At 48.4% G+C, this 25,611-nt stretch overlaps 1 protein-coding gene and 1 long non-coding RNA gene across 5 annotated transcripts in view; one reads left to right on the forward strand and one right to left on the reverse strand.

The window, feature by feature from the left end:
- Positions 1 to 786: 786 nt before the first annotated feature.
- Positions 787 to 13,397, reverse strand: LOC141554629 (uncharacterized). 4 transcript variants are annotated; one of them, XR_012485904.1, is made up of 4 exons: positions 12,542 to 13,397; positions 6,706 to 6,872; positions 3,150 to 3,245; positions 787 to 2,391 (listed from the first exon to the last, which is right to left on the reverse strand). It is a non-coding gene; the product is annotated as an uncharacterized LOC141554629 (long non-coding RNA). The 4 variants fall into 4 exon arrangements; XR_012485906.1 differs by having other exon boundaries at positions 787 to 1,702; positions 6,706 to 6,822; positions 12,542 to 13,392; XR_012485903.1 differs by having other exon boundaries at positions 6,706 to 6,822; positions 12,542 to 13,392.
- The window catches only part of SIX3 (SIX homeobox 3), a 33,242-nt gene continuing 14,233 nt past the window's right edge, over positions 6,603 to 25,611 (forward strand). Inside the window, exons 1-3 of the mRNA XM_074286717.1 lie at positions 6,603 to 6,715; positions 16,341 to 17,160; positions 20,075 to 20,234. Of these exons, the coding sequence (XP_074142818.1) occupies positions 6,661 to 6,715; positions 16,341 to 17,160; positions 20,075 to 20,234 (1,035 nt within the window). The 5' untranslated portion in view covers positions 6,603 to 6,660. The remainder of the gene's footprint in view (positions 6,716 to 16,340; positions 17,161 to 20,074; positions 20,235 to 25,611) is intronic.

The raw sequence follows: 25,611 nt of genomic DNA on the forward strand, positions 1-25,611 counted from the left end.
CGAGGCCTTTGGGAGTACCGGGATCTGGAGTTTCAGGCCAAGAGAGAATTGGAGTTCGAAGCAAGGGAGTGAAGGCTCAGGACAGCGACAAGAGAAAGTAAGGAAAGAGCCAGCCCTGACTGTACCCCACAGTGCTGGTGCTGTTTTAGCCATGGCCATGAGACTTTGTTGGGCCGCCTGTCCCTGCAATGTATGCTGCAAGTCTGGGCCTCGCCATTTCCCCCTGGGTACTAGCGAGAAACAGTTTATTCCACTACCCCCGCCCCAGACATTCCAGTTTTTTTCTGACAGCCAACCTGCAACCCAAATTAGCCTACCATGGCCCGACCCGGTCTGTCTCATCCCCTTAGGGCCAAATGTGGGCCAGACCCTGGGCCTACTGACGCACCGCGCCGGGGTGTTTTCCTGCTGGAACGGAGGGAGAAGGACTAGAAAAACAAACAGGGGTTGGGATTGGGGCCCGATCTCAGGAAGTGCGCAGTGCGGAGTGAACGCAAAACAAAGACCTCTCCTTGGCCGGGTCACCCCGCGGTGACCCGGGAGACAGCTGAACCTCTGGGCGTCGGGGTGAGCGTCCGCCCTCCAACCACTCTGCAAGCTGCTGGCAGCCAAGCTCCCAGGTGCACTGCTGAGCCGGGGACAAGCGGGCGGGGTCAGGCTTGGCCCAGGCATCCATTCTGGTTCCCTCAAGCTCAGCGGCCAACATTTCCAACATGGAAAGCCAGAGAACCGTTTGCTCCTGTTTCTAGGCAGTACACAATCCTTGGTCAGCTGTTGGGGAGTGTGTGTGTGTGTGTGTGTGTGTGTGTGTGTGTGTGTGTGTGTGTGTGTAAGGAGAAGGAGGAGGAAGAGGAGGAGGAGGAGGAGGAGGAGGGGAGAGAGAGAGAGAGAGAGAGAGAGAGAGAGAGAGAGAGAGAGAGAGAGAGAGAGAGAGAGAGAGAGAGAGAGAGAGAGAGAGAGAGAGAGAGAGAGAGAGAGAGAGAGAGAGAGAGCCTACCCTCCCAGCCTCCTTGGCTCGATCTTGGCAAGCTCTGAGAAGAAATCCCCTTTCTTCCTTTCCAACCTTTATTTGAGGGACTAGGGGCTGGAGGAGGGGGCGGGGAGGCTGTCATGAAAAAGAGAGTTTTCTCCCTAGTTAAGAAGTAGGTGCCCAACTTTGTCGCCCTCTCGCCTCTGGCGAGGAAAAGGGCCCAGGCTAAGGAAACGACGGGAGGGGACTCTTGCAAACAGCTGTTCCTCATACATATTTCATTATACAATCAGATAATGCGTCCCACCACCTTCTCAATTATTCACAGATAAACATTTTCAAGACGTTTTGACATCTGTCTTGGTGCCTGCTATTAATTTAGTAATCACTGTAGTTAAAAATGTATGGGATTTTTGCCGTGAGGCACCTCCACTTCGCTTTGCGGGCAGGGCTGTGTAAATGCAGGACACACGCGTGTGAATGTACCTCTCCCAGTTGGGATAGTCTTTCGGGTGCGTCGGTGCTCTGTTGGCAAAAGGAATTAAAAGTACATCTTCATCATTTTATTGTATCTGTGAGTTTTTACTTTTTGATGCTACAAGGTGCAATAGTTTTCAACTCCAGGGCAGAGTGCAGCCTGAAATACTTTTAGTCCTGGCGCAGGGTTGTAGGTCTCTGCTAGCTCTGAAGTTGCTGGTCGGGAAGACAGATGGGCGGACTAACAGACTTTCTCTGGCAACAGAAAAAGGAAGGAAAACAGCCCATCACTACAAAAGGTCCCAATCTTGATTTCCTGGCCCAAGCTAAACTATCACAGGTCCAAGATCACGGAAGAAAATGATTTCTGTTCAATGGCTTCCATCACTATATTGTAGCTCATTAGGGAGTGGGGGAGACCGGGACTAATCACATTTCTGTTTCGGTGGAAAATGAATAAACAAGTACGCACACGAAGGATCTATTCACGGATATACATGCTTATATAAATATTCACAGATTTAAATTCACAGGAGCGTTCATTCATATATTTACACGCATACATTTAAAGCCATATATTCACTTGTATACATGTTTAAATCTTCAGAGCAAATAAATCTGAAGTTAAGTGAATTGTTTTTTATTGTTTCAAAAATAAACTCCCGTTAGAAAGAGTTTATTTGCTCCTCAGGGCAGAGGAGGATCTTATAATTAATAAAGTTTTTTTTCCTATTTAAGGGATAAATAAACAAAACGAGGTTGCAGAGATAAAGCTCCAAATCTGTAGAGAAGAGAAGATAAAGTATCTCAGAGGGAAGCTTTTCTTCTATTCGTTTTCACATGTCTCCTTGAATCTCTGGCTCCATAGCTCTCCCTTAATGTCTCTTTCTCTTCTCATCTTTTTTCTAAATTAAGTTTCATTCTTCGAATATCTCAGGGATTTACTGAAAATAAGGGATAGAAATCCAGCGATCGTTAGGTGGTTTAAATGAATTAGTTTGTTCTTTTATTTAAAAAAATACAAATAACAACAACCAATCTGTTAAGAATAACTTATTGAAATCTTTAGGAGTTGCGGGCACCTCGAAAAAACCATTAAAAAAAAAAGTTTATCCCTGAAAGGGAATATGGGATAGAAAAGTTCTCTCTCCGATCTTCAGGGGATTTACCTCACCAAAAACTTCTTGACTAGTGCCTTTTTGCAGAGTGGGAAGCGGGGAGAGGCACTATAAGCTCTCAGCAGCAGCTTGGACCTTCCTCTCCTTTGATGTAAAGGGAACCGACATTCTCTCAACCTTCTGTTAAAGTCTTTCTTTTTTCAAAATTAACCTTTCCCAGACTTGCCTTTGACTTTCCAACGTTCTTGGAGGGAGGGAGAGATGCCAGTTCCTCCCGGAAGAACTAAAGGTGAGGAGGGAGAGAAGCCGGAAGGGTGGGGTTGGGAAGGGGGCGGCCTAGTAGGGGTTCTCACCGTGGATAAAGGTTCTGTACAAAAGAACATTAAATTAACTGGCCGAGAAGTGGGGTGGGGGAGGCAGCGATTGCGCCACGAATGGAGTTGACTCGATCCATGTGAGGCAACAAAGAAAACAAGCCTGAAGATTAATTCGGAAAATCATTGTCCTTTCCATCCTCGCCTAGCACTAGGTGGAGAGAGATGCCATCCTGTGACATTCATATACATTCTTTACCCACTCCCTACCTCTGGGCTCCGACCGCAAAGATCTCCAGCTGTAGTCAAGCAGCTCCTAATGGTCACGGCCGAGAGAGCCCCAAAACGCGAAAGGCAGGAATAAAACTAAAAGGGTAACAATAACAACAACAATAATAGCAACCATATCATAATCATCATCAAAGAAGTCATGTCTTCTAACTGTTCTTTGGACTTAGAGCTGACAGGGGAAGAAAGGGGTTCTGGGAGTTCGGACTATAGGACCAATTAAACCTGCCAATTTAGAGGAAGGAAGAATGAAAAGAAATGGAACAGGAGAGAGGCGAACACATCCATTTCCGGATTATATTCTGATCTGGGCTGAATGTTTTCACTGGGAAACTAGCTAGGGTTTTATTTAAAAAGATACTCCAGAAAGTTGGTCCGCCCAAACGTAGGTCTGAAATGTTTCTCCCAGTACAAACAGATTCTTATTTTGAAACATTCCCCCATCCGAGGGCTGGGTTAGGGACGTCTCGGCTTTTCCATTCCACCCATACCACACAAGGATTGGCATTGGAGGAGAGCAGTGTACGACTTCCCGGGTTGCCAGGATCTTCCTAAAGCTCATTCTCTTTCTTTCTGTCTTAGAAGTTTAATTTTTCCCCCTCCACTCAAAAGCAAATCATTTTCCTTGTGTCAATGTGTGCATTGAGGTGTGTGGCTAAAAATAATTGCGTGTGTGTCAGGGAGTCCGCGCGTGTTTGTGTACTCAGGTAAATTCGGTATATACACACTTGTACTTTAACTAGGATTTGTGCACATTTCTTCAGACAATTCCCTGTGTGTTGCATAATAAAATAAATTTTCATATGTGTATTCATCGTGGTGAGGAAGAGGAGCCGAATGTGCAGAAACGTGCACCTGTGTCTGGTTTTGAATGGGGTTTTCAGCCTATAAGTGATTGGAAAACTTTTGCCCAGTTTCTTCTAAAAATCAAACCTTAGCAGAACAAGATTCCTAAGTTACAAAGATCTCAAACCAGAAATGACTAGGATTCTTTTCCAGAATCCCTTCTGTTCCCACTGTTTCCAGGCCTTGGTACAATGGTGAGGGTAATATTCAGATCTGCCCCTCCATTGCCTCCTTCAGAGATCCTGCCAAGTCTCTAGCTAATTTCCCTTCCCCTACCTACTTGTGTCTAGCTAGGGCACTGTTCCCTCTCTGAAGAAATCCGTCTTCTTCCCTCTTTTCCTCATTCCCCTGTGGAATCCACTTTTCCTCTCTCCCTTTCACTCATCTCCACAAACACATTGATTGAGAAAACCCAAAAGGGCAAGTAGACAAGAATGCCATGGGACAAAATGGCATGATTTCTCTGGTGCATCATATTTAGTCCATGCGGGTTCTATCTATTATCTTTTAAATCAGCACTAAACATCATTGGTAGGGGGGGTTCACTTATCTAAGTTTTTCTAAAGAGTTTAGGTAGGGAGAAGAGTTGGGAGAAGTAAATCATGACCTCCTCATCTGACCTTGATCCTGGATTGAAGGGAATGGTTACAACCACAGGCTCCCACCAAGTTTTTCTGCTCCCTAAGTTTTGGGGGGATGTGAAGAAAGGCGAGGTAAGTGAGAGAGCATGTGAAGGGAATGTTCCTGCCTCTGGAGAGAGCCAGAATTTGTAATTTGTAATGGATCAAGACCCTCCCCCACTACTCAGATCCCTCTTTACCAATCCAGCCTCCATCCTTCCCCCCCCCCCATCCCTTCCATATCTTCTAGTAACTACCCCATCCTCTAAGTAAGTTGGGAAGAGCACTGCTGGGGTATTAGGATCACGTGGTAGGGAAGCCTCTGGGGACAGGAAGGGTGGAACTTGGACCTTGTTCCCCAGGGTGAGCCTAATTCTGCTTTGGGCCTGAGGATGGTCTCAAAAGGGTGAAATGAGAATAGAGGTGAAGCTACTGGGAATGAAACAAGAAAGAGGGTCCCCAGAAAGCTGGTTAGGGAGGGAGCCCTAGTTATGCTTTTCTTTCTGTTTTCTAGATCCTCTTCCTTTCTCTGTTCAGGGGATTCTAAGGAGGGGCAAAACCGCTTGTCCCCAAGATAGGCTTTTACCTCTTTCCCTAAGAGCTGGGAATATATGAGAATGAAATTGTGAGCTTATGACTAAGATCGTGTAGGAGTGTGTGCACAAGGCTGTGTGTGTGGTAGGTGGGCATTCCTGTGTTCTCTGTCCATAGATATGTATATCTTTGCAACTCCTTATGAATATAAATGCTCCTCATGCATTGTGAGCTATGTAGACATCTACGCTTGTTGTTACCTGTGACTGGCTCATATGTTTATGGAATTTATGTGCGTTGTTTGCCGCTGCTTATATGCGAGATAGAAAATAAACACCCTTTTTTCTTCCTTCCCTTCTCCCCCCAAGAATACGTCAAGAAAAAGTTGAGTTCCTAAAGAAAGCTTCTTCCATATTCTCTGATCCCAAGTCTCCAACCCGATTTCCCCTTCTACACTAGGACAAAAAAAGGAATTGAAGGTCTCAAGCTTGGGCTGTTCATGCCCGAGACTGGGCAGAGGAAGGCCCCCGAAGGAGGCCCCAGCTCTTCAAGACAAAGCCACGGAGTTGTTACTTTTGCGGGGTCAGGAATAGCAGCACGCCTTTCTTTTAAAGTCATTTCTTTAGGGGATGGGATGTGGAAGGAACGGGTCAACGGAGCAAGGCAGCAGGTACCGAGATCAGGGAGAACACTAACCTGTGCACCTTTGATTTAACAGCATCACAGAATACAGCAGAGTAGGAACAAGGCTAGAAGTTAAGCTGAGAATGCGAATAGAGGTTGGAGCTGTTTGGCAAGTGGGAGTGTGTGTAAGTAGAATGGAAACGGAGGATGGACGATGAAAGCGGGGTGGACGTCAGGATAGAAGGGGGAATGGCGATGAGGAAGGGGTAGGGTGGGAATGGAGGTAGGGAGGGGCGGGGAAGACGACACTGTGGGAATAGGGATTGAGATGAGCTAGGGGTAGGGATGTAGGCAAGAATGGAAATAGGCTGGGAAGAAGGTGAGGATGAAGACCGTAGTGAGCTAGGAAGAGTAAGGATTCACGATGGAATGGGATCAGGGCAGAGAGATTATTTATATCCCTACTTCCCAGATGTGCCACCCAATGTCATATTATGTTCTGACTCCTTAGCACCCAGAAGAGAACAAATAAGACTAATGATTTATTTATTTGGGGGAGGTGAGTGGGCTAGAAAAAGGAGGGAGGCTGGGGTGGAGATGGGGGAGGGAAACCTCCAAGGGAAGGCGCCCTGAGAAGTGAAGGAAAACATATGTGTAACCTCAGCCCCCAGCTCTCAGCTGACTAACAGGTTAGTTAGACGGGTGAGCCGGCATTCCGCAGGAAAGGGGGGAGGGGGAAGAAGACAGACAGACAGAGAAAGAGGGGGAGAGAGACAAGGAGAGGGAGGGAGAGAGAGGGAGAGAGTAGGAGAGTGAAAGCGCGAGAGAGCGCGCCAGCGGGTTTTTAAAGGAGGCACTTTTACTTCCTAATGAATATTTATTCTCCGCTCCTGCCAGCTCCCGGCTTCCCTTACCTTACGGCAGGTAAGATCCTTCCTGGTTCCTGGTCCCGCGTCCCGAGCCTTGTGCCGGACTCTGGTCTCCAGTCCCGTAGCCCTGCTAGGTGGCGGACCAGTTCTGGGCTGTCATCTCTGGGTGGTGGAGGGCAGTCAGGTTAGCAAGAGAGTGGGTCCCCCTAGCCCTAAGTGGATGTAGAAATGTGAGTATACGTCCCGTCCGTCGCAGGAGTTCTGCTAGATGTGTATGTGTGTATGTGTAAATATATATGTATAGAAAAACATACATATATGCATATATTTATATAGTATGTGGCACACAATGCAGTGCTTATATGGAGTTGGAGTGTGGATGGTCTACTTGAGTGGATTTGTGTGTGTATGTGCGTGTGTGTGCTGCAAGCTCTCTGGAGACATTTTCAGACTTTTACCTCCGGTTGCACTGGCTTCCTGTATACTTTTTTCTTTTCCTTTTTTTCGCTTCCTCTCCCCCACCCCTCTTCACCATCCTTCTTCACCTCACTTCTACCACTACTTTTTTCTCCTGAGTTGCTATTTTGTTGCCTATTGTGTGGCTTCTGCGACCTCCCCCCTTCCCACCGGCGCCCGATGATCGTTCTCACATCAAAGAAAGGGAATAGTTCGGTTTCCGCCTAAAAATGTAACACAAAGCTGGCCTCTTTTATAAAAGGGGTCCCCTCGTCTTCTCTTTGTTGTTTTTTCCCCTTTCTTCAAGGCCTCCAGCCAGAGACTAGATCCCAGCGCTCCCCCCGGGCCAAGGGACACCTGCGCCTGCATTTGCTGAGGGAGGGGGCAGGCTTAGAAGATATGGCGATTTAAGGTCCGGAGGCAGGGGCTGTTGTTTCCTTTAAAAGAGGCTAGACCAGGGCTGGTTCATGGAACTCTGCTTAACTCGACACAAACTTAAGTCCACCCTTCCCTTACAAAATAGATTGTTTTTATTTAGGTCAGAGGGATCGAAATATGCAGGTGACAGGGAAGGAGAAGTGCAGAGATGGAGAGCGGGAGAGAAGAGCTGCCCTAACATATAAGAACATAAAGACTGTAAAAGCGAACTTACCCCGTCACCTGTTGAGAGTCCCTTTGGGGCCAGTGGATCTGGGAGTTTTTGTGGTTGGGGGAAAAGTTGGAGAAGAGAAATTGTTTCCGTTCCCTCCAAGTGCACCTCAATCTGACCTTGCTGGTCCCCCACCCTTATTCCTGACCCATCGTTCCATATATGGGGAGCAACTTTTCTCTCTGACCCCTTTCTCCATCCTCCTCCCGTTGCTTCCCTCCCTCTTTACTCCACCTCCTTCTTTTCTCTCCTCTTCTTTCCCTTCCTTTCACCTTCCCTCCCGTTCCTCTCCTATCTGGCAATCGGGTTCCTGAGGACCAGGCCTGGCACTGTGCGCCCAGACGCTGCCTCTCTGCCCGGCCCGGCAGGCCGCTTGTCTTAAGCCTGGAGAGTCTTTCTAAGCGATAGCTAAGAAGTCAAGAGCAGCTTCGCTCTCTTTCTCCCCACTGCCTTTCAAGCCCACTCCGTTTGTTATTCTTCTGACACTTTGTCCCAGCTCAGCGTCCGGCCACGGGCAGGACAGGGACAAAGCCCGGGGAGCTGCCCCTCTCTCTTCGACTCTAAATCCCCTTCGGGGTCAGTGAGCTGCAGGCCTGCGATTTGCTGGCCTCTCGTTTACTCCCTCTCTTAAAGCTCTGGATTCCCCCCCCCCCCACCTCCCGACCCCTCTCTTCTCTCTCTCAGACCCCAACGTCCCCTCCCCTTTCCTCTCTTTCCATCCCCTCCCCCAATGTCTCTGACTTACAGGGTCTAAGTGTCCCCCCTCCTCCCCGTCAGATCTCTGCAACTTGGGCCCTCACTTCCTCGGTCCCAGCTTATGTTATGCATCCACCTTCGGGGCTATCTGTCTCTTAGCTCATCTTTCGTTCCCAGCTAGAGGGAGCAGATAAGCTTCTCTCCACTTGGAATGTAGATTTTGTTGGGATTCTCTTCCCTATTCTCATCTACCTCCACCTCTCATCATCCCACCTGATCTTTATGTTTTCTGCGCTTTGAGATCATTTTTGCCCATAGAGTTTTGGTGGGAGCAGCAGACAGCGATTCTAAAAATGTTATCCAGCTATTGCTTGATTTGGGATAGTGGAAGTGGTTGGTTGCAGGCCATTGGTGAGGGAGTGAGGAGATAGTTCGGGATTAATAGAGAAGAGAAAATCTCCGAAATAGGAAGGACAATCAAGAGAAAGAAGCAGAGGTCAGGGAGGGCCTTGCTAAGATGCTGGATCAATTGTCTTGTCCCTGAAAGAGAGGGCACGGATGCAAACTTTCTGTGAGTCCTAAAAAACAAGGAAGCCGTTCCTCTGATCCTCTTTGAATCCGAAGGGCGGAGGCCCACGTGAGCCGCTGTCCTCAAGTTCAGCAGCTCAGCGGGTTTCTAGGAGTTTGGAGGATCAAGGGACTGGGTACAGTGACGTCCCCAAAGTCCTTCGAAAGCGGGTAGGCACTGAGGGCTGGAGAATATAGAGTGGGGAAAAATGGCGTCCCCACCCCCAGCGGGTGCTCGGAATCCCAGAGCTTCTGGGTCCTTGTGCTGGGAACTTCCACTGGGTGAGGAAACACAAGGGCAAGGAAGAGCCCAGCTCAGCCCCAGAGACGAAAAAGAAAGCCTCGCTTCCCTCCTCTAAGGGTCTTCTTGTAAACCTAATTTCTAATCTGGGCCTTAGAATTTCTTCCAAAAGAGCCCCGCAGCCGTCTTCAGAGACGGTGCACCAGTGGTCTAGCTGAAGCAGCCTTTCCACTCTTTCTGCGGCCTCTGCTGCAACCGGCGCTGAAGGCACTGGGAGCAGAGGAAGCAGATTCCAGGCACTGTCGACTGCGGGAGGCCTTGGCTCTGCTCTCTTTGAGGACCATTGAGGAAGGGTGAGACACCGGGGAAGCTAACCAACCCTCTTCTGGTGGAGGCAAGAGAGGGGACAGGTGGAGCTGTCAGCTTCGGAAACAAGAGTGGAGGGTTTGGTAGTGGAGGAAAAGAGGAGATGCCTTTAAAAAAAAAACAAAAAAAACCTGTGGTTCAAGTTTATCCTTTTCTTTTTTCTTTTTCTTTTTAAGCCAGTGGCGCCCCTTATCTTTTTCTGCGCCCATCGCCTTACATACAGTTGCTCCACCAAACTCTCAAGGCCCAGTCTAGAATCCGAGAGACAATTGAGGCCATCCTATTAATTGGTCCAACTTGTGCCGGCAAGAAGACTTCCTCCCCGCCCTTAATAATTTAAAGGCCTAAGATGGAAATGAAGGGACCCGAGAGGTTAGGAAGACAGGAGGGGAGAAGGAAGATGAGTATGAAAAAAAAAAAGGGGGGGGGAGGAGAAGAAGAATGAAGGGAGGAAAAAGGAGGAGGGGGGTTGGGAGAGACGTCAAAGCTAATCATCCCTTAGGTCACGGTGTGGGGGCTTCCGTGGGCCCTTACATTAGTCCCCATCCCTTCCTTGGGGAATTGAAAGAATGAATTGATTTGTAATTGTCTGCGTCTGGGCAAGCAGGCAGCGAGCTTCCCCTCCCCGAGAAAACCGGAGGCCACACCTTAAGGAGTCTCTCTGCCCCACACAGCTTTCTTCCCTTCTCAATCTCTTCTCTCCTTTCCTCCCCCCTCCCTCCTCTAGCTCATCTCTTCTTTCTTCGCCTCTCTTCCTCAACCTGGGCGTCTCGGAGCAGTGGGACAGGACCTGTTTCCTCTCCCTGAACTTTCCTCTTCAAGAACAATTTTCTTTTCCTTCTTGAGGGCCCCGACCGAGCAATTTCTAAACTTTTCTTTTTTTAAGAAAGTGAAAGTCAGGTTGCTGGTGGTGACAGTGGTGGCTGGGGAGGGAGGGAGAGAGGGGTGGGGCGAATCCCGGAGCCGGGAGCTCCGGGTGCCCCAGCTCCATTCAGCATCTTGCTGCGGCTCATTAGAAGTAACCAGTTGCCGTAAGGTGCGTGTATACACCGGGAGGCCTTCCTTTCAGCAGTCGGGGAGGCTTCATTAATCGGCGCTAACAAGGCGTGCAAATGCAGAGACTGGGCAGCTTTCTTGCAACGCCGGGGCCTTAGCAGGGCGCCGGGCTAATGAGGGTCACTAAAAGGGGCTGATCAAATATTCAAATTTCCCCGCGCACCAGGAACTTTTATGAGGGGAGAAAGTTGAGGCAACTGAGTAGTGTTTACTCACGGGGGCACAATTGCTCCAAGCTCGAGGCCCCCGGGCCGCCGCCGCCTGACCCCCGGAGGTTGGATGTGGGGGGGCGAGAGACTGTAGGAGGAGGGGAGAATTGTTGTTGTTTGTAATTCAAAGGAAAGTAATGGGGCCCTTTAAGGGCTTCTCTCGGTGTTTCCCTCCTCCCTCCTTCTTTCCCTAGCCTTTCGGAGGGAGTTTCACAGAGAAAACTTGACTAGGAAGAGAAAAGTGTTTCCTCTCTCCGCAGATATATCTATGGGATCCCAAGTTTTCTGACTGTAGAAGGGGGCAAAGATTGGGCGTGGGGATGAGAGTAAGGGAGCTGACAGCTGTATGACCCAAGGATTTCCCCACCCAGTCGGAGCCAAACGGGGTGACAAACTGGGTGGCGGCCTGTCGAGAGAGTGAGGAACCAAATTTGCTTTTCTTTTTGTACGTCATTGCCCAAAGACTTCGGACTCCCTCTCCTTGCCTACTGGCCCAGAAAACTGGCGGTCTGGGGCTAAAATGGGGAATCTATACTAAAGGAATTGAAGTTATTCCTGTGATATGGAATTCCTAAGAGGAGCTGCGGATGGAGAGCGAGCTGATGGGAAAGGGGTGTGTGTGTGTGTGTGTGTGTGTGTGTGTGTGTGTGTGTGTGTGTGTGTGTACTATTTAAAAATAAATGGCCTGATCTTGCAAAATATTGCCTGTGCAATATTTTGGCCCAAATACTTCCAAAAATACCTTCCGTCCCTATTGCTTTTGTCCGCTCTCTCCCATATGTCTCTGAACTCTTCCTCCTCTGGATGACTTGAGCCAAGACACGGTTGTATCTGTCATGTCTCTGGAAAAAGTGCCCCAGAGACGGGCCCTACTCTAGCCACAGAACAGGCCTTAGTCAAGGGCCTTTCAGAATCTGAGTCGGCCCGGGGGGACTAAAGCGCTGAGAGGGAGGCCCCTAGTGGGGCTAAAGGCTCCCAGGATCTGGCTCCAGTTTCTGTAGTCCTCCCGAGCTTTCGGTGGCTGGATGTTGTTAGGTGGTGATGATCCGTGCTTATTCTCTTTTCCTTTTCTGGGCCCTTATTCTCTCCTGTGATCCTTCCTCTATCTAAGAAGCGTCCCTTTCCAATACCTCCCTGCCCCACCTTGTCCCAAGCTGTGAGTTGGACCCCTCGAATTGAAGTTTAGACTTTTGGTCTGGGGAAGAAGATATATATATAAGGACAGAGAGCCAACTTTGCCACTGCTCCCTGCCTCCGAAAATATAATCCTGGAGCCGTGTGTGTGTGTGTGTGTGTGTGTGTGTGTGTGTGTGTGTGTGTGTGTGTGTGTGTCGGGGAAATGGGAGGGAGGGGTGGAGATGGGGAGGACAGTGACGGAAAAAAAAAAGTGTGTGAGCGCAAGGAGGAGATACTTCCTAGGCTCTAACACCCACACTCCTTGTACCCTACATCCAGAAACTCCCTCCAATAAACCTCTAGGCTCACAGCTCCCTCTTGTTTCCCCCCCCCCCCCCCAGGCCCAGAGTGACGGCTCCAAACTGACGAACCTCTGCCCAGGCACACCACAGAGAAATCCCGTAGCTATCGTACGCTGGGCCCCAACCCGGCCTCTGCCCTCCCAGTCCCTGGTCCTAAACTTACAGGTTCCAAGACGGATCTTCTAGGCGAGAAGGGCCGCCGGCAGCGCCTGTGGGCTGTAAGAAACGGGGCGCAGCAGCTTTGGGGATCTACGCAATTTCTTTTTCTCTTCTTTCCCGGGGTGCTGTGCCTTGCGGGCGGTTTAGTTCTGGTCCTAGCCCTGGACCTAGCGCCCTGGACCTGGCTCTCTAGCCTAGGTAGTCGGTCTACGCCGGGGGTTCCGGATTCTGTTGCTGAGGAACTGTGGTGGCGAGGGGAAGGCTCCGTGCGGCTCAGCGCCCAGCTCCCCGCCTGACTCTGGGGCTCCGCACTAACCCACTTGCACTGACAGTTCGCAACCCACAGCTGCAGTCATTAAAAGCCATTTACACCCCCAGCCTCCTCACACAAAGCTAGCGCGCCAACAATTATCTGCTTGTATATTTAAGGACAGGAATTCTGTCCCTAACAGGCTTAAAGCGCCAGGCGCCAAGGCCCTGGGCGGGGGCACGAACAAGACTGAGCCCAACTTCCCGCTCGCTCCGGGAGGGAGCCAGCAGGGTGGGCTCCGGGCGTCCCGGCGTGCGTCTAGGTGCTGCTATGCGGTGATTAGGCTGCTTTTTATCAAGCTTCTTGGAGATTTTCGATTTTATTGTACTTTACAAATGAATGAGTTTGAGAAATCTTCCGAGCGTGTAGGGGCGCGGAAGGCGAAAGCTTGGTAGGGAGGGGGGAAGGGGAGACGCCCCCTTTCCGGCCTGAGGTTCCCGGGAGGTGGGTAGAAAGGGAACTGATCAAGCCAGGTTCAATCCACTGAGCCCAGCGCCTGGGTCTCTTGCTGAGTGGAATACAGTTTTGGGGTCACGAGCAGCTTTCAAAAAGTTGAATAAAATATTGGGAAACCCACCCGTAGGAATTTTCCCTTCCACCTCCAGCACCCCCCCACAGCAAACACACTCCCCTCCCCTTTTCTTCCTCCCTCCCCACTTCCTTCTCCAGCCTCCCTGCTCCCCTCTCCCCACCCCCTAGCCTATAATCCTTCCCCTAAAAGAAAAAGGGATTACAAAGAAAAGATTTTTTTCTTTTTGTGTCCCAACCTTTGGGTTCCTTCTTCGGACTCGCTGACCGATGTCAACCGCTCTGGGTCTCCCCAGCCGAGCGGAAACAGAAATCAATGGGGGGGGGGGGAGAAAGAGGAGGGAGGAGCAGGGAAAGAAAGAAAATATGTCTACAAAGTGGGGTTTTCCCATTTGTTTTTTTTTTCCTTTTGTCTTTGTTATTAACCTTTTGGAGGCCAGAAGAGTGGTTGGGAGTTTCCCACTCTTCTATCCTCTTCGGGGTGCGGTTAGGTATGGAGGCGCTTCCATCTTTCAAACTCTAGACCCTGCAGGCTTCTGGGGGACCGAGAGCCTTCTGCAGCAAGGGCCTTGGAGGTCTCGGACTGGACACCACAGGAAGCTCCAGGGGGAGGGCTGGCAAACCAGGGTCCCCTGTATCCCCAAGATCCAGGATTAGGAGGGTTAGTAGCTCCGCAGGCCAAGTCACGTTATGTTTTCCCATTTTAATTGTAATCTCCCCCCCCCTACCACCATTGATGTCTCCAAAGTACTGTGGACTCTACGCCTCACCCCCAGATCTGCATCGGAATGCAGAAAAGATCTTAAAAAAAAAAAAAAAAGTTTTGAATTCCTCAATGATTTTTCTTCTGGAAAGGCGGCTTAGGATAATTATTTCAGCTTTATTGAGGGCAGATTAGTTGAAGTCTGGAAGCTGCGTTTCAATACGCGTTGTATATGGGGCCGACAATGTCGGTATTGTTTGCAACTGTGTGAACCTATTCAAAATATACACTTTTTAACACCAAACCAAGTCCTGTCTAAATATACACAGAGCGGGGGGAAGGCAGCCTCTGACCCGGACAAATCTCGGTAAATCACACTTCCACGGCCACAGAAACCCCACAAAGCAAGGCCTGGCTCAAGATGCTGATTAAATCTTCTTAAAGGCAACATACCTAAGAATAAATATCCTCGTCCCAGAGCAGGAGTCCGAGCTGGCGCAGAGACCAGCCAGCAAGCTCCGGAGGTGGGTTGAAGAAGGTTTGGTCCCCCGCTTCTCGAGAATCTGGGAAGTTTTTCTTCTTTTTTTTTAAGCTTGGTTTGGAGTTAGTAGTATAATTTTTTTGTTTTTGGAGGGGAGGAATATGATTAAGGTATTGTTTTTCCCCTTAAAGTTCGTCAATGAAAAATGTGCAGGCCTTTGATTTTTTGTGTTCCTCAACCCCTGTTTTAGTCGGCTAAAGGGGGCTGTGAAAGATGCCCCGGGGTCTGGTTAAAATGGGGATCCTGGCTTCTCTGAACTCTGAAATAAGTACCCCTGGAAGAGTTCGCCGAGGAATGGGGTATAACAAAGAGAAGTAAATGTTCTTAAAAAAACAGAGTAATGGAATATTGTCATGCCTGTTTATTTTAGTTACTATTAAATTTAAATGGTAAATTTATAAGGTGGGGGCAATAGATATTTGCATGGTGGAAGGGAGGGAGTAAATTGGACTAAATCCCTAGAGAATTTATGTCTGAAAACAGTCCTGGCACACTCAGAGAGTTAGAAGTAACCAGAGCCTACGAGAAGTGCTCTACTTCCCGAGCTCCGCTGGGCCCTGGGACCCGCAGCCTAGGCCTCGGAGGAGGGGAAGAGAGGGGGAAATGCCCTCTCCGCTTCTCTGGGCTGAGGCGCCTGACGGGGTCACCAGCGCGATGAGTCTCATGATCTCATCTTTCCTTTCTTCGCCGGCACTATTAGTGCTCAGATAGGCAGAATGAAGAGGACCTACGTGCAAATCATGTGCAAATTGTCTCAGTTCGGAGTCCATCGTACGAACGGGTGCGGATTCTAGGCCAAGCCGTGTCCCTTCTCCCCTAGATCTTTAGTTTTAACGAGGCTCGTTAAAAAAAAAAAAAAAAAAAAATCACAATAATATTCCATCCTCTAATTGCTCATCCCATTCAACAAATACGAGCACACTGTTTTTCACATTATTTGAACCCTTATTTAGGGGAGGGGGGAAGACGGAGAGGGAAGAGGGGGTAAATGGAGAAAGAGGGGGGAAGTGGCGAGATTAAGAGTTGCAAAGATTAAAAAAAATTCTTTCTCCCCGAGTATTCCCTCCCTTCCTCTCTCTCTCCCTCCCCCTCCCCTTCCTCCTTCTCCTCCTCCTCCCCCCCTGCGCATTTGGGCTAAGTGGTAAAAACCTTCCTTACGTACTCATTATTGATTGGCAGTGCTGACAGTGATTGGCAGGGGTTGCCGTGGCAACGCCACAACGACACTCAGAAGACCAATAGAAAAGCGAAACAAAATGTTTCAATGCTGCACTCACTGTGGATTTAGGGGAGATATTATGAGGCTGTTGTCATTAGGGCGATTGCTGTTGAATCGCTGAATCTTGACTCGGTGGTGGTTGGCTCTCTCTCTCTCTCTCTCTCTCTCTCTCTCTCTCTCTCTCTCTCTCTCTCTCTCTCTCTGTGCACGCGCGCGCGCGCGCGTGTGAGTGTGTGTGTGTGAGCGCGCGCGCGCCCGGCCACTCTCCTTCCCTTCTCTCTATGTGGCTGCGCGGGTGTGTGTGGATGTGGATGTGTGTGCGGTGTGGGTGTCCTTTACTCCTGTCTTCCTCCTCCTCCTCTTCCTCCTCCTCCCCTCTCCTCTCCCTCCTCTCTCTCTTTTCCTCCTCCTCCCTCTCCTCCTCCCCCCTCTCCTCCTCCTCCTCCTCCTCCTCTTCCTCTCCTCTCTCTTCCTTTCCCTGAATTTTCTCCTCTCCTCTCAGGTCATTCCATGGTATTCCGCTCCCCTCTAGAGCTCTATCCCTCCCACTTCTTCTTGCCAAACTTCGCGGATCCTCACCACCGCTCCCTACTTCTGGCTAGTAGCAGCGGCGGCGGCGGCGGCGGGAGCAGTGCGGGAGGAGGCGGCGGCGGCGGCGCGGGAGGAGGCGGCGCGGGAGGAGGCGGCGGCGGTGGCGGAGGAGGCGGCGGCAGCGGCGGCGGCTCCAGGGCCCCCCCGGAAGAGTTGTCCATGTTCCAGCTGCCCACCCTCAACTTCTCTCCGGAGCAGGTGGCCAGCGTCTGCGAGACGCTGGAAGAGACTGGGGACATCGAGCGGTTGGGACGCTTCCTCTGGTCCTTGCCCGTGGCCCCGGGGGCGTGCGAGGCCATCAACAAGCACGAGTCCATCCTGCGCGCCCGAGCCGTGGTCGCCTTCCACACGGGCAACTTTCGCGACCTCTACCACATCCTGGAGAACCACAAGTTCACCAAAGAGTCGCACGGCAAGCTGCAAGCCATGTGGCTGGAGGCGCACTACCAGGAGGCGGAGAAGCTACGCGGCCGCCCTCTCGGCCCAGTGGACAAGTACCGAGTGAGGAAGAAGTTCCCGTTGCCCCGGACCATCTGGGACGGCGAGCAGAAGACTCATTGCTTCAAGGAGCGGACTCGGAGCCTGCTCAGGGAGTGGTACCTTCAGGACCCCTACCCCAACCCCAGCAAGAAACGCGAACTGGCTCAGGCCACGGGCCTCACTCCCACACAAGTAGGCAACTGGTTTAAGAACCGGCGGCAGCGCGATCGGGCGGCTGCGGCCAAGAACAGGTCAGTGCCAGGCCCCCGCCGGCCCCCAGCCCCCAGCCCCGAGCGGTTCCCGACTTTCCAGTCGCCCGGGTCGGAGGTATCGGGCCTGCGGAAGGGGACCAACCCTGGGAGGGCGGGGAGTGGAGACCGGGAGGGAAGGAGGCAAGCCCCGGACCAATCTGGGAAAGTTTGCATCTCCCGCTGGGCGCGGGGAAGGGGAGCTGGTCTTATTAACTTATTTGTCCTGGGATGGAGGTGGGGGTCGGGGAGCAGGTAGCCATCCCTCCAAACTCATGCTGTGTGCCTTCTTGGTAAGTGTGAGGTATCCTGGAGAGCCGCCCGAGCCTTGCTCCGAAGTCCCCGGCTCTCTCTCCCGCCCCCCATGCCCAAGAGTTGTCTGAAGCGGGACCTGGCTGGGGCTCGAAGTGGCCCCAGAACACCAGAAGCAGAGCTCCGTGCCTTCGCCTCTTTCACTCTCTTGTCCCTAGTTCGTGGCTCTCTGCTCAGTGGAAACACGATGGAGAACACAGAGAATTCTTTATCCTCCGTTCTCGGCTGTCCAGCAAAAATTCGATCCATTTGAACATTGTAATAGTAACATTAAGTACATATGTTTATATGTGTGTGTATGTATAATATGTGTGCAGAAATATGTATGTATGCACACATACATATTTTGTGTATAAATATCTATGGAGGCTGGAAAGGAAAGAATTCTAATTAACACAAAGAGAGGACAGAATATTCATGGAGAAGCTTCTGCTATTTCAAATTCCTGACCTACTTACCACGTTGACAGGCATGAGAGAGAGCCGGGTAGAAAGAGACTCCTGACAAAAACGACCCCTCCGATTGTGTATGTGTGTGTTTGAATTTAGTATAACATAGGTATGAGTGTTGGAGAGAGTAATGTGTATGTAGTGATGTGTATCTACTTTCAGCTTGAATCAGGCTGATCCATGGGGGATCGGTGTATCTTTCCAGTTTAGAAAGTTGAGGTCACTATAAACTCAGGAATCAGTCCCCAGTCCCACAGGCCAGTTGGGTATCAGATTGTTTAAGGGCTTGACTGGGTTAGTTGAGGTTGCAGACCTATATGAAACGAAGAGAGACAGGGACAAATAAAAATAAGTAGAAGGAAGAGGGAAAGAAGGAAAAGAGAAAGAAAGAAGGAAAGAAAGAGACAAAGGAAAGAAGAAAGAAATAGAGAAAGGAAGGAAGAAAGAAAGAAAAGAAAAAAAGGAAGGAAGGAAAGAAAGAAGGGGAGAAAGAAAGAAAGAAAAAATTTAAATTGGGGGCAGAACCTTTCCCCTACTTCTTCTAGGACTCTAACTAGTCTTCATATCCAACCCTGATGTGATAATATCAGGAACTAGCCCCTGTGCTACTGATAGTGGGACTGATAAAACTATGTGAGTTTTTGCTTGAGTTCGGGAATCTTGTAGCTTTTTTTTTTTTTTTTTTTTTTAGCTTCAAATCCACCAAGCTATCTCTTGTGGAGCCGCTTTTCGCCCGATGGGGGGAAGACTTAAAGCCGTGGCCGCCAGGCCTTCTTTCATAACCTTTTTACCTCAACCTAGAGCCGAGATTTAGCTCTCGGAAGAGGAAAGGATGTTTACATGAAGAGCGTCAACACTCCTCTGACTTACTTCTTTTCTTTATTGCCCCTTTCTCCTTTTTTCCCTCCCTTTCCCTTTTAGTTTCTTTTTCTTCCTTCCCATTTCTTCCTGTATTCTTCATTTAGTTTGTTATATAAAAAAAAAAAATTAAATGCTTCCAATACCCTACATAAAACCTACTTATTCCCAGTTTCAAAACATCCTTGGAAGAAGGGGTCTTGGAAACAAGGCCCTAAGAGGGGAAATCGTTTCTTCTCTGTCAACCTATCCAATTGGAGCTAGCTGGAATGCTGAGAACAGACTAAGGGGCTGATGGCCATACCAGTCAAGAAACTGGGGTCTCTTGTTAGGCACTTATCTGTTTCTCCACTACCCATTATATCTAATAGGTCAAAATAAATGCTTCCTATTCCCACTCCTTCCCTGCCGCCAGCCTGATCTTAGGCCTTTCCAGGCACGGGACCTCAGTTTCCTTCCTTTAGGTCTAGGCCTGATCCCAATTCTCTCTCCTTTCTCTTATTTCCTTTTTCTTCTCCTCTGGTTTCCCCAAGTTCTTGGTGACTACAGAAAAACCTCTAGTAAGATGGGGTACCCACAGGACACAGTCTGAGGGGCAAGGAGGAGAATATTGATAGGAATAAAGAAGAGCGAAAGCACATTAGCGAATACTGAAGACTGGACATATGAAAAGCAGGGGAATTGGGGGGAAGCCCAGTGGAGAAGGGACAGCCAAGGAGAAGCTGAAAAAAAAAATGAGAGGAAAAACATCAAGAAGAGAAAGAAGAGAGACAGAAGACCCAAAATAGAGATGCTCTCAGCTTCTGGGGCTCAAATGAATTTAACCAGCTATAGGACTCAAATCTTTCCTCAACTGCAAGTTAGGGGTTTAAAACAAGCTCAGACCAGAGTGGAGATGGAAGTGGCTTAGGAAGGTGTAGGGCAGTGGAGAGGGAAGGCTATTTCCCAGAAAATGTGTGGGATCAGATAAGGGTTCGGGTTGAATTACAGCAGTAATTATCTGCACACATGGGTATCAAAGTGCCTGAGTCTGTGCTTGTGGGTTCGTGAGTATCCGTGTGACTGCAGCCCTGGGAGGTTGCAGACGAAACCCGGGCTGCGGGTTTGTTTATCTGGGGGATTCGGGAGTCCCAGGGGGCATCTTTAAGCAGGCGATGACCCGGGCTGGAGGACGCGGGGACTATGAGACTGTTGGTCGGTGCTAGAGCCTGAAGGGCAGAGGAGAGGGCGGGCGGTCTGCGGGTCAGTCTGGCTATGTCAAGGGAGCTTCGCTCCGTGTTGTCTTTTTTGCCCCGCAGGCTGCAGCATCAGTCGATCGGACAGAGTGGCATGCGCTCGCTGGCTGAGCCCGGCTGCCCGACGCACGGCTCGGCAGAGTCGCCATCCACGGCGGCCAGTCCCACAACCAGTGTGTCCAGCCTGACAGAACGAGCGGACACCGGCACCTCCATCCTCTCGGTAACCTCCAGCGACTCGGAATGTGATGTATGATAGCGGAAAGACGGTCCTCCTCCACCTCTCCCTCCTCTCCCTCCTCCTCTTCCTCCTTTTCCTCCCCCCTCCCCCAACTCCTATCTCTCCCACCCTAGAGCAAACCCAAATCAGGATACACATACACACACATACACACAACCACACACGCACACACAAAGCCAAAATTTTAAAAAGCAAGAAACATTAGAAACTAATCAAAAACTGTCAGCAAACCCAACCACCTTCAGCCACCACCGCCACACAACGGACCCGGACGCCAACAGACATTCACAAATGCTGATGTTGCGGGGGGAACAATTAAAAGAGGTGACAATTGTATACTTTCTAGGACAAGCACGACTTCTCCTTTCGCTTCCCATGGACGAGGCACCCCACCTGCATGACGGTTTATTTGTATCTGGGAAAATATTCTCTATAGCTGGCACCCCACCTGCATGACGGTTTATTTGTATCTGGGAAAATATTCTCTATAGCTTAAAACGATTTAAAAAGAATCGAATACACAATCACCACCGAGGCAACAACGGGCGACAAAGACCAAAAATGACAAAAACAGCAACAACTACAACAAAAAATGAACCCACCAACGCATCTCCGTTCTGAATTTGTACCAAAAAAAAGAAAGAAAAAAAAAGAGAACTTCTTATGAAGAGGGAAATAGCAAATGTTTCTTTTTTTTTTGTCTCAATCTCTCTTCTCTCTCTCTCTTTCTCTCTCACTCACTCTCTCTTTCTCTTTCTCTCTCTCTCTCCTCTTCTTCTCCCTCTCTGTTTTTAAGTCCAAGTAATGGTCAGCCAAGATGCAATCTTCTGTTTTTTTGTTCAGCAGACAATCATTTTATTCGTAAGCACCTTTTTTTCTACACTCCTGTCACTGCCTGTGTGGGTACTGGTTATAAATGTGGAAAAAGGATAGTTTATGACTGTAAAAGATTTTTATTTTTATTTCAAAATTTTATATGAATTATGTATATCTTAATGATGCGGTCATTTTTCCCAGTTTGTAATATATGTGTAGAAATTGCTTGTATATGCTATTGCTTTTTTTCTCTTCTCCCTTTTTGCCATTCTGTGTCCTCTCTCTCCGTCTCTCTCTCCGTCTCTCTCTCTCTCTCTCTCTCTCTCTCTCTCTCTCTCTCTCTCTCTCTCTCTCTCTCTCTCTCTCTCTCTCTCTCTCTCTCTCTCTCTCTCATCTCTCTCTCTCTCTCTCTCTCTCTCTCTCCCACTTTCCTAACCCTTCAACACCTGTCCCTTATCATTCTTTTTTCCTTTTATTTTTCCTTCAATTTTCCAAGACTTGGCGTTCCTTGCGTAGACTTAGCTGTTCTGATCTGAGCGGCTAGGTTAGAGAAAGGGACCCCAGCATCAGCGAAACCGGAGAGTGAGACTGTAGTATTCTTATGCAAAAGCTATTTTTGAGTATTTCTTAGCTGCTTTGGGGGTTTTCTCTCAACTCCCCGTAGGGCGCTTATACTGTTTCCTTAACTGCGTGTTTATCTATATGTAAAAACTTTCTAAATCAAATACAGTATTCTTCATTTTCTTATCTACTCACGAAGATTGGTGTTTTGTCCATCACCAGGTTGATTGCCCTCTTCCCTACCTGCTCCCATATTTCTCCCTTTTCCTTGAGGGACAAGGATTTTAAAATTAGATCGCAACTTTCTTAAGTAGGACCAATCTAGACTCCTCCAGAAAGAGAGAAGCAAAACAAGAACTGTAACAACCCCTAAGACCCTAATCCAACTTTGGAGATGGTGCAAAATGTGTCTGTGTGTGTGTGTGTCTGTGTGTGTATGGAACAGAAGGATGGGGAGAGGGAAAGTGAGTAATAAACCTCTAGTAGAAGCTTCGTGTTTTCCTGATCCCCGACCTTGGGGAACGGAATAACTGGGCTGAATTGGGACTAAGTCAGAGCGTTCCACTTAAGACTACCAGTGGCTGCAGTTGTGTATGTGTGTGTGTGTGTGTGTGTGTGTGTGTGTGTGTGTGTGTGTGTGTGTGTTTTGTGTGTGTGTTCGGGGAGGTGATTATTGGGGAAGAAGACCTTTCCTGTTCGTTCTAAATTTTTTTTGCAACTGTCCGATTGTGGTTGTTCTTGAGTGGGAAAATGCACAAAGATACTGACAAAGCCGCAGAGCGATCCCCCAGAGCAGATCTGCGATAACTGGGTGTGGTGGCTGTGGGGTGAAGGTCAGGCACTGGGGGAAGGGAACAGGAAGCTGGAAGGTAGCTTATGTAACTCGAAATTGAAAAAAAAAAAAAAAAAAAAAAAAAAAAAAAGATACACTCCACTCCAGCACTGTCCTAGCTTTGGACTGATTGCTCATCCACCTCCCCAAGCATGAGTGTATATTTCTTTCTAAAACTCGGAACCCAAAGGTTGACCCAGTCTCACCTATTTGGTTTAGTGTTCTCCTTTAGAAAACATTTAAAGAGTTTTGCTATTTGTTTGGAGGTGAAAAAGAAAACAAAGCAAAATAACCTTCCCTTCACCCTTCATCACAACCAGGGGCCGCCCCTTAACGCCTTTGCACAAGGACTGCTTTGGTCCCTGCCATCCTGCTTGAGTCTCTTTTGCCTTTTAGTGTAGCTCTTTACCCGCAAAAAAATAAGTTGGGCTCCGTATGAGGCGGAGCCAGAAGCCACTCTGGAGACACAGTCAAAACTTGTTCTTACTTGAAAATACAATTCTCAGAGCTGGGAGGATTAGGGGAGAGTCGTGCCTGGAATTTCTTATCGGCTCCCAAACTAATTTCGACTTCCGATTCCCTCAGGTTTCAATAGTCATTTGGGGGCGTGACATCATCGGCTCTGCTTACCCCGTAGCAAAGGGTCCTGACCGGGCAGGGCAACACGGGGGCGAAGGCCTAGAAACTTTAGGATTATTCTTCTGGAAAAATGCCCTGGGAAAACAGGGATCGCAATGTGACTCCCTTCTCACAATGCTGTGTCGCTAGGTAGTACAGTATATCCCCAACGTTTGGCTGTTAATGTGGCATATTAAGTCTGTATTTGTGTCCACTGCCTTCCTCCCCTGGGGGGGGAAAGAAAATTTCCAGTGTGTAATTTAACAGAGTGAGTTTATCTCTCCTAGAAGTGAATGCGCATATTCTGTATCATCTAACATTTGTTCAAACGTAATGGAGTATTGTGCATCTTGGTATATTATCTATTATCTACACTAGTATGAATCTTTATTATTTGGCATCTCAAATCTGGAATTTAGGTGTAATGTAATATACTGCGATTCATGTTTCTATATGGCGTTTTATCTCACACTCAGACCTTAAACAAAACCCTAGATCAACAAGTTTAAGATAGGTCTGGGGGAAAAACAGAAGAGAGGATATTTTGGGGAGCCTTCTCTCTGGTTAGCCTAGGACTGTGGAAGTTGTTAGCTCTGGAAGAGTGGCCGCCATTGGGGCCAGAATAGATTCTGAGACACATAGATTCCTTTCTGTTCAGTGGCTGTAAACAACCAAAAGGAGAAGTCAAAATACCTCTTTTCTCCAAACAACCAAAAAGACTGTTTTTACGAAAGCCTGGGTTGCCCAGTCCAAGTCCCAGAACCTTCTTCCAGCATAGAAATAAGGCACACTGGATTATTTTACACTCTAAAATGGAGATTCTTAGTCTTTTTGTGTCATGAACTACTTTAGCAGAATGGAGAAGCCGAAGAAAACACTTTTCAAAATGTTTTTAAATACATATAGTTACATTGGAAATCACTTACATTAAAATACAATGATCAAAATAAAAAAACAAAACAAAACAAAACAGAACAAACAAGTTTATACAGGCCAGGGTAGGAACTCTATGTATAATTTCTTGGTCTATGCTGTGTATGTATGTGTGTATGTGTGTATGTGTATATCTGTGACTGTTTGCATGACTGCCTGTCTGTCCATCTTATCTATCAATCAACCAATCTCTCCTCTGTCTAGGTATCACTCGATGCCCTACCTGTTTTCTTTTTTCTTATGCCTTGTTTTACTTTAAAGATAGAGGGAATCTGTGAGTGTATGAAACATATGAATAGTATGAATCTTGCCTACATATATATCCTTTGGTGAACATTGTCCTGTGGGAAGTATATAGATAGGAATACGTGCCCTTGGAGAATATATCTGCCTATGTAATATAAGAAAGCATTCAATGTATTTATGTGTCCATGTGATGATTCTGTGGACAGTATAAATTTGCCTGCCATATGAACATGTGAATGCTATATTTGTGTCTTATGGCATAATTGTATGTATGAGAGTGTGCCTAGCTAGCCCAAATGTATCCATCTCTCTGTGTGTGTGTGTGTGTGTGTGTGTGTGTGTGTGTGTGTGTGTGTGTGTGAGAGAGAGAGAGAGAGAGAGAGAGAGAGAGAAAGAAAGAGAGAGAGATAGAAAGAGAGAGAGAGAGAGAGAGAGAGAGAGAGAGAGAGAGAGAGAGAGAGAGAGAGAGAGAGAGAGAGAGAGAGAGAGATCTGTTGGTATGTAATCTCATTCATGTAGAGTGTGGCTTGTGTACATCAAGTTTGGTATGTCTAGTGTAAATGTGTGAAAAGCACGTATGCCTGTAGTTTGGCTGTGTGTTGTCGGCTGTGTGGTGGTGGTAGTGGGCACTTTTAGTCACAAAACGAATGTGAACAGCATTAATTTCTATTTCATTCTGATTCCTTTTACCAACTTCAGGACCTGGAATGATGGTGGGTAATCAACCCTCTTTCCCCTCTTTTCCTCCTCCTCATTATCGTATTCTTTCTTAGATGGCAAATTAGGGGCCAGTTGAGGTACCACAGAAAGGGAGGGATGAAAAGGACAGGGAGGTACACATATCATGAATATGCACAAATATACCAGGCCAGAAAGAAATCCAAAACATAGCTCCATCAGCTTTATCCACCCCTCTCCCACCCCCATTTCTTATTTCCCAGTATATTTGACCTCCCGCCCCCAGCACACTTAGAACCCGGAACAGGGATTGAGAACAAAAGTATGGGCCTTTTCCTTTGCCTAAAATTCCAATCCCCTGGCTCCCTCAACAGACCTGGAAAAGAAACAGCAGCCACTTATCTCTGGTTCTTTCCTCAAAGAAGCAGCCAAGTCCATGGATCCAGGAAGCTAGTTAAGCAGCCAATGCTGAGAGGCTAAACAAGGAGGGATTTGGTCAGGATCTTCTCTCCTTTCCTCTCCCCAGGCAAAGCCAACAATCTGGGATATGTGACGGCTTCTATTTCCAAAAACCACTTATGACCAAGATTTTCTTTGGGCCAGGTGTTCATTTGACTTAGTCACGTGTGCACATGTATCCAAGTTTTAAACACTGGTTATGGTTGGTGGTCTCTG

This window comes from Sminthopsis crassicaudata, chromosome 2, assembly GCF_048593235.1.
Source record: "Sminthopsis crassicaudata isolate SCR6 chromosome 2, ASM4859323v1, whole genome shotgun sequence".
Lineage (NCBI taxonomy): Eukaryota > Metazoa > Chordata > Mammalia > Dasyuromorphia > Dasyuridae > Sminthopsis > Sminthopsis crassicaudata.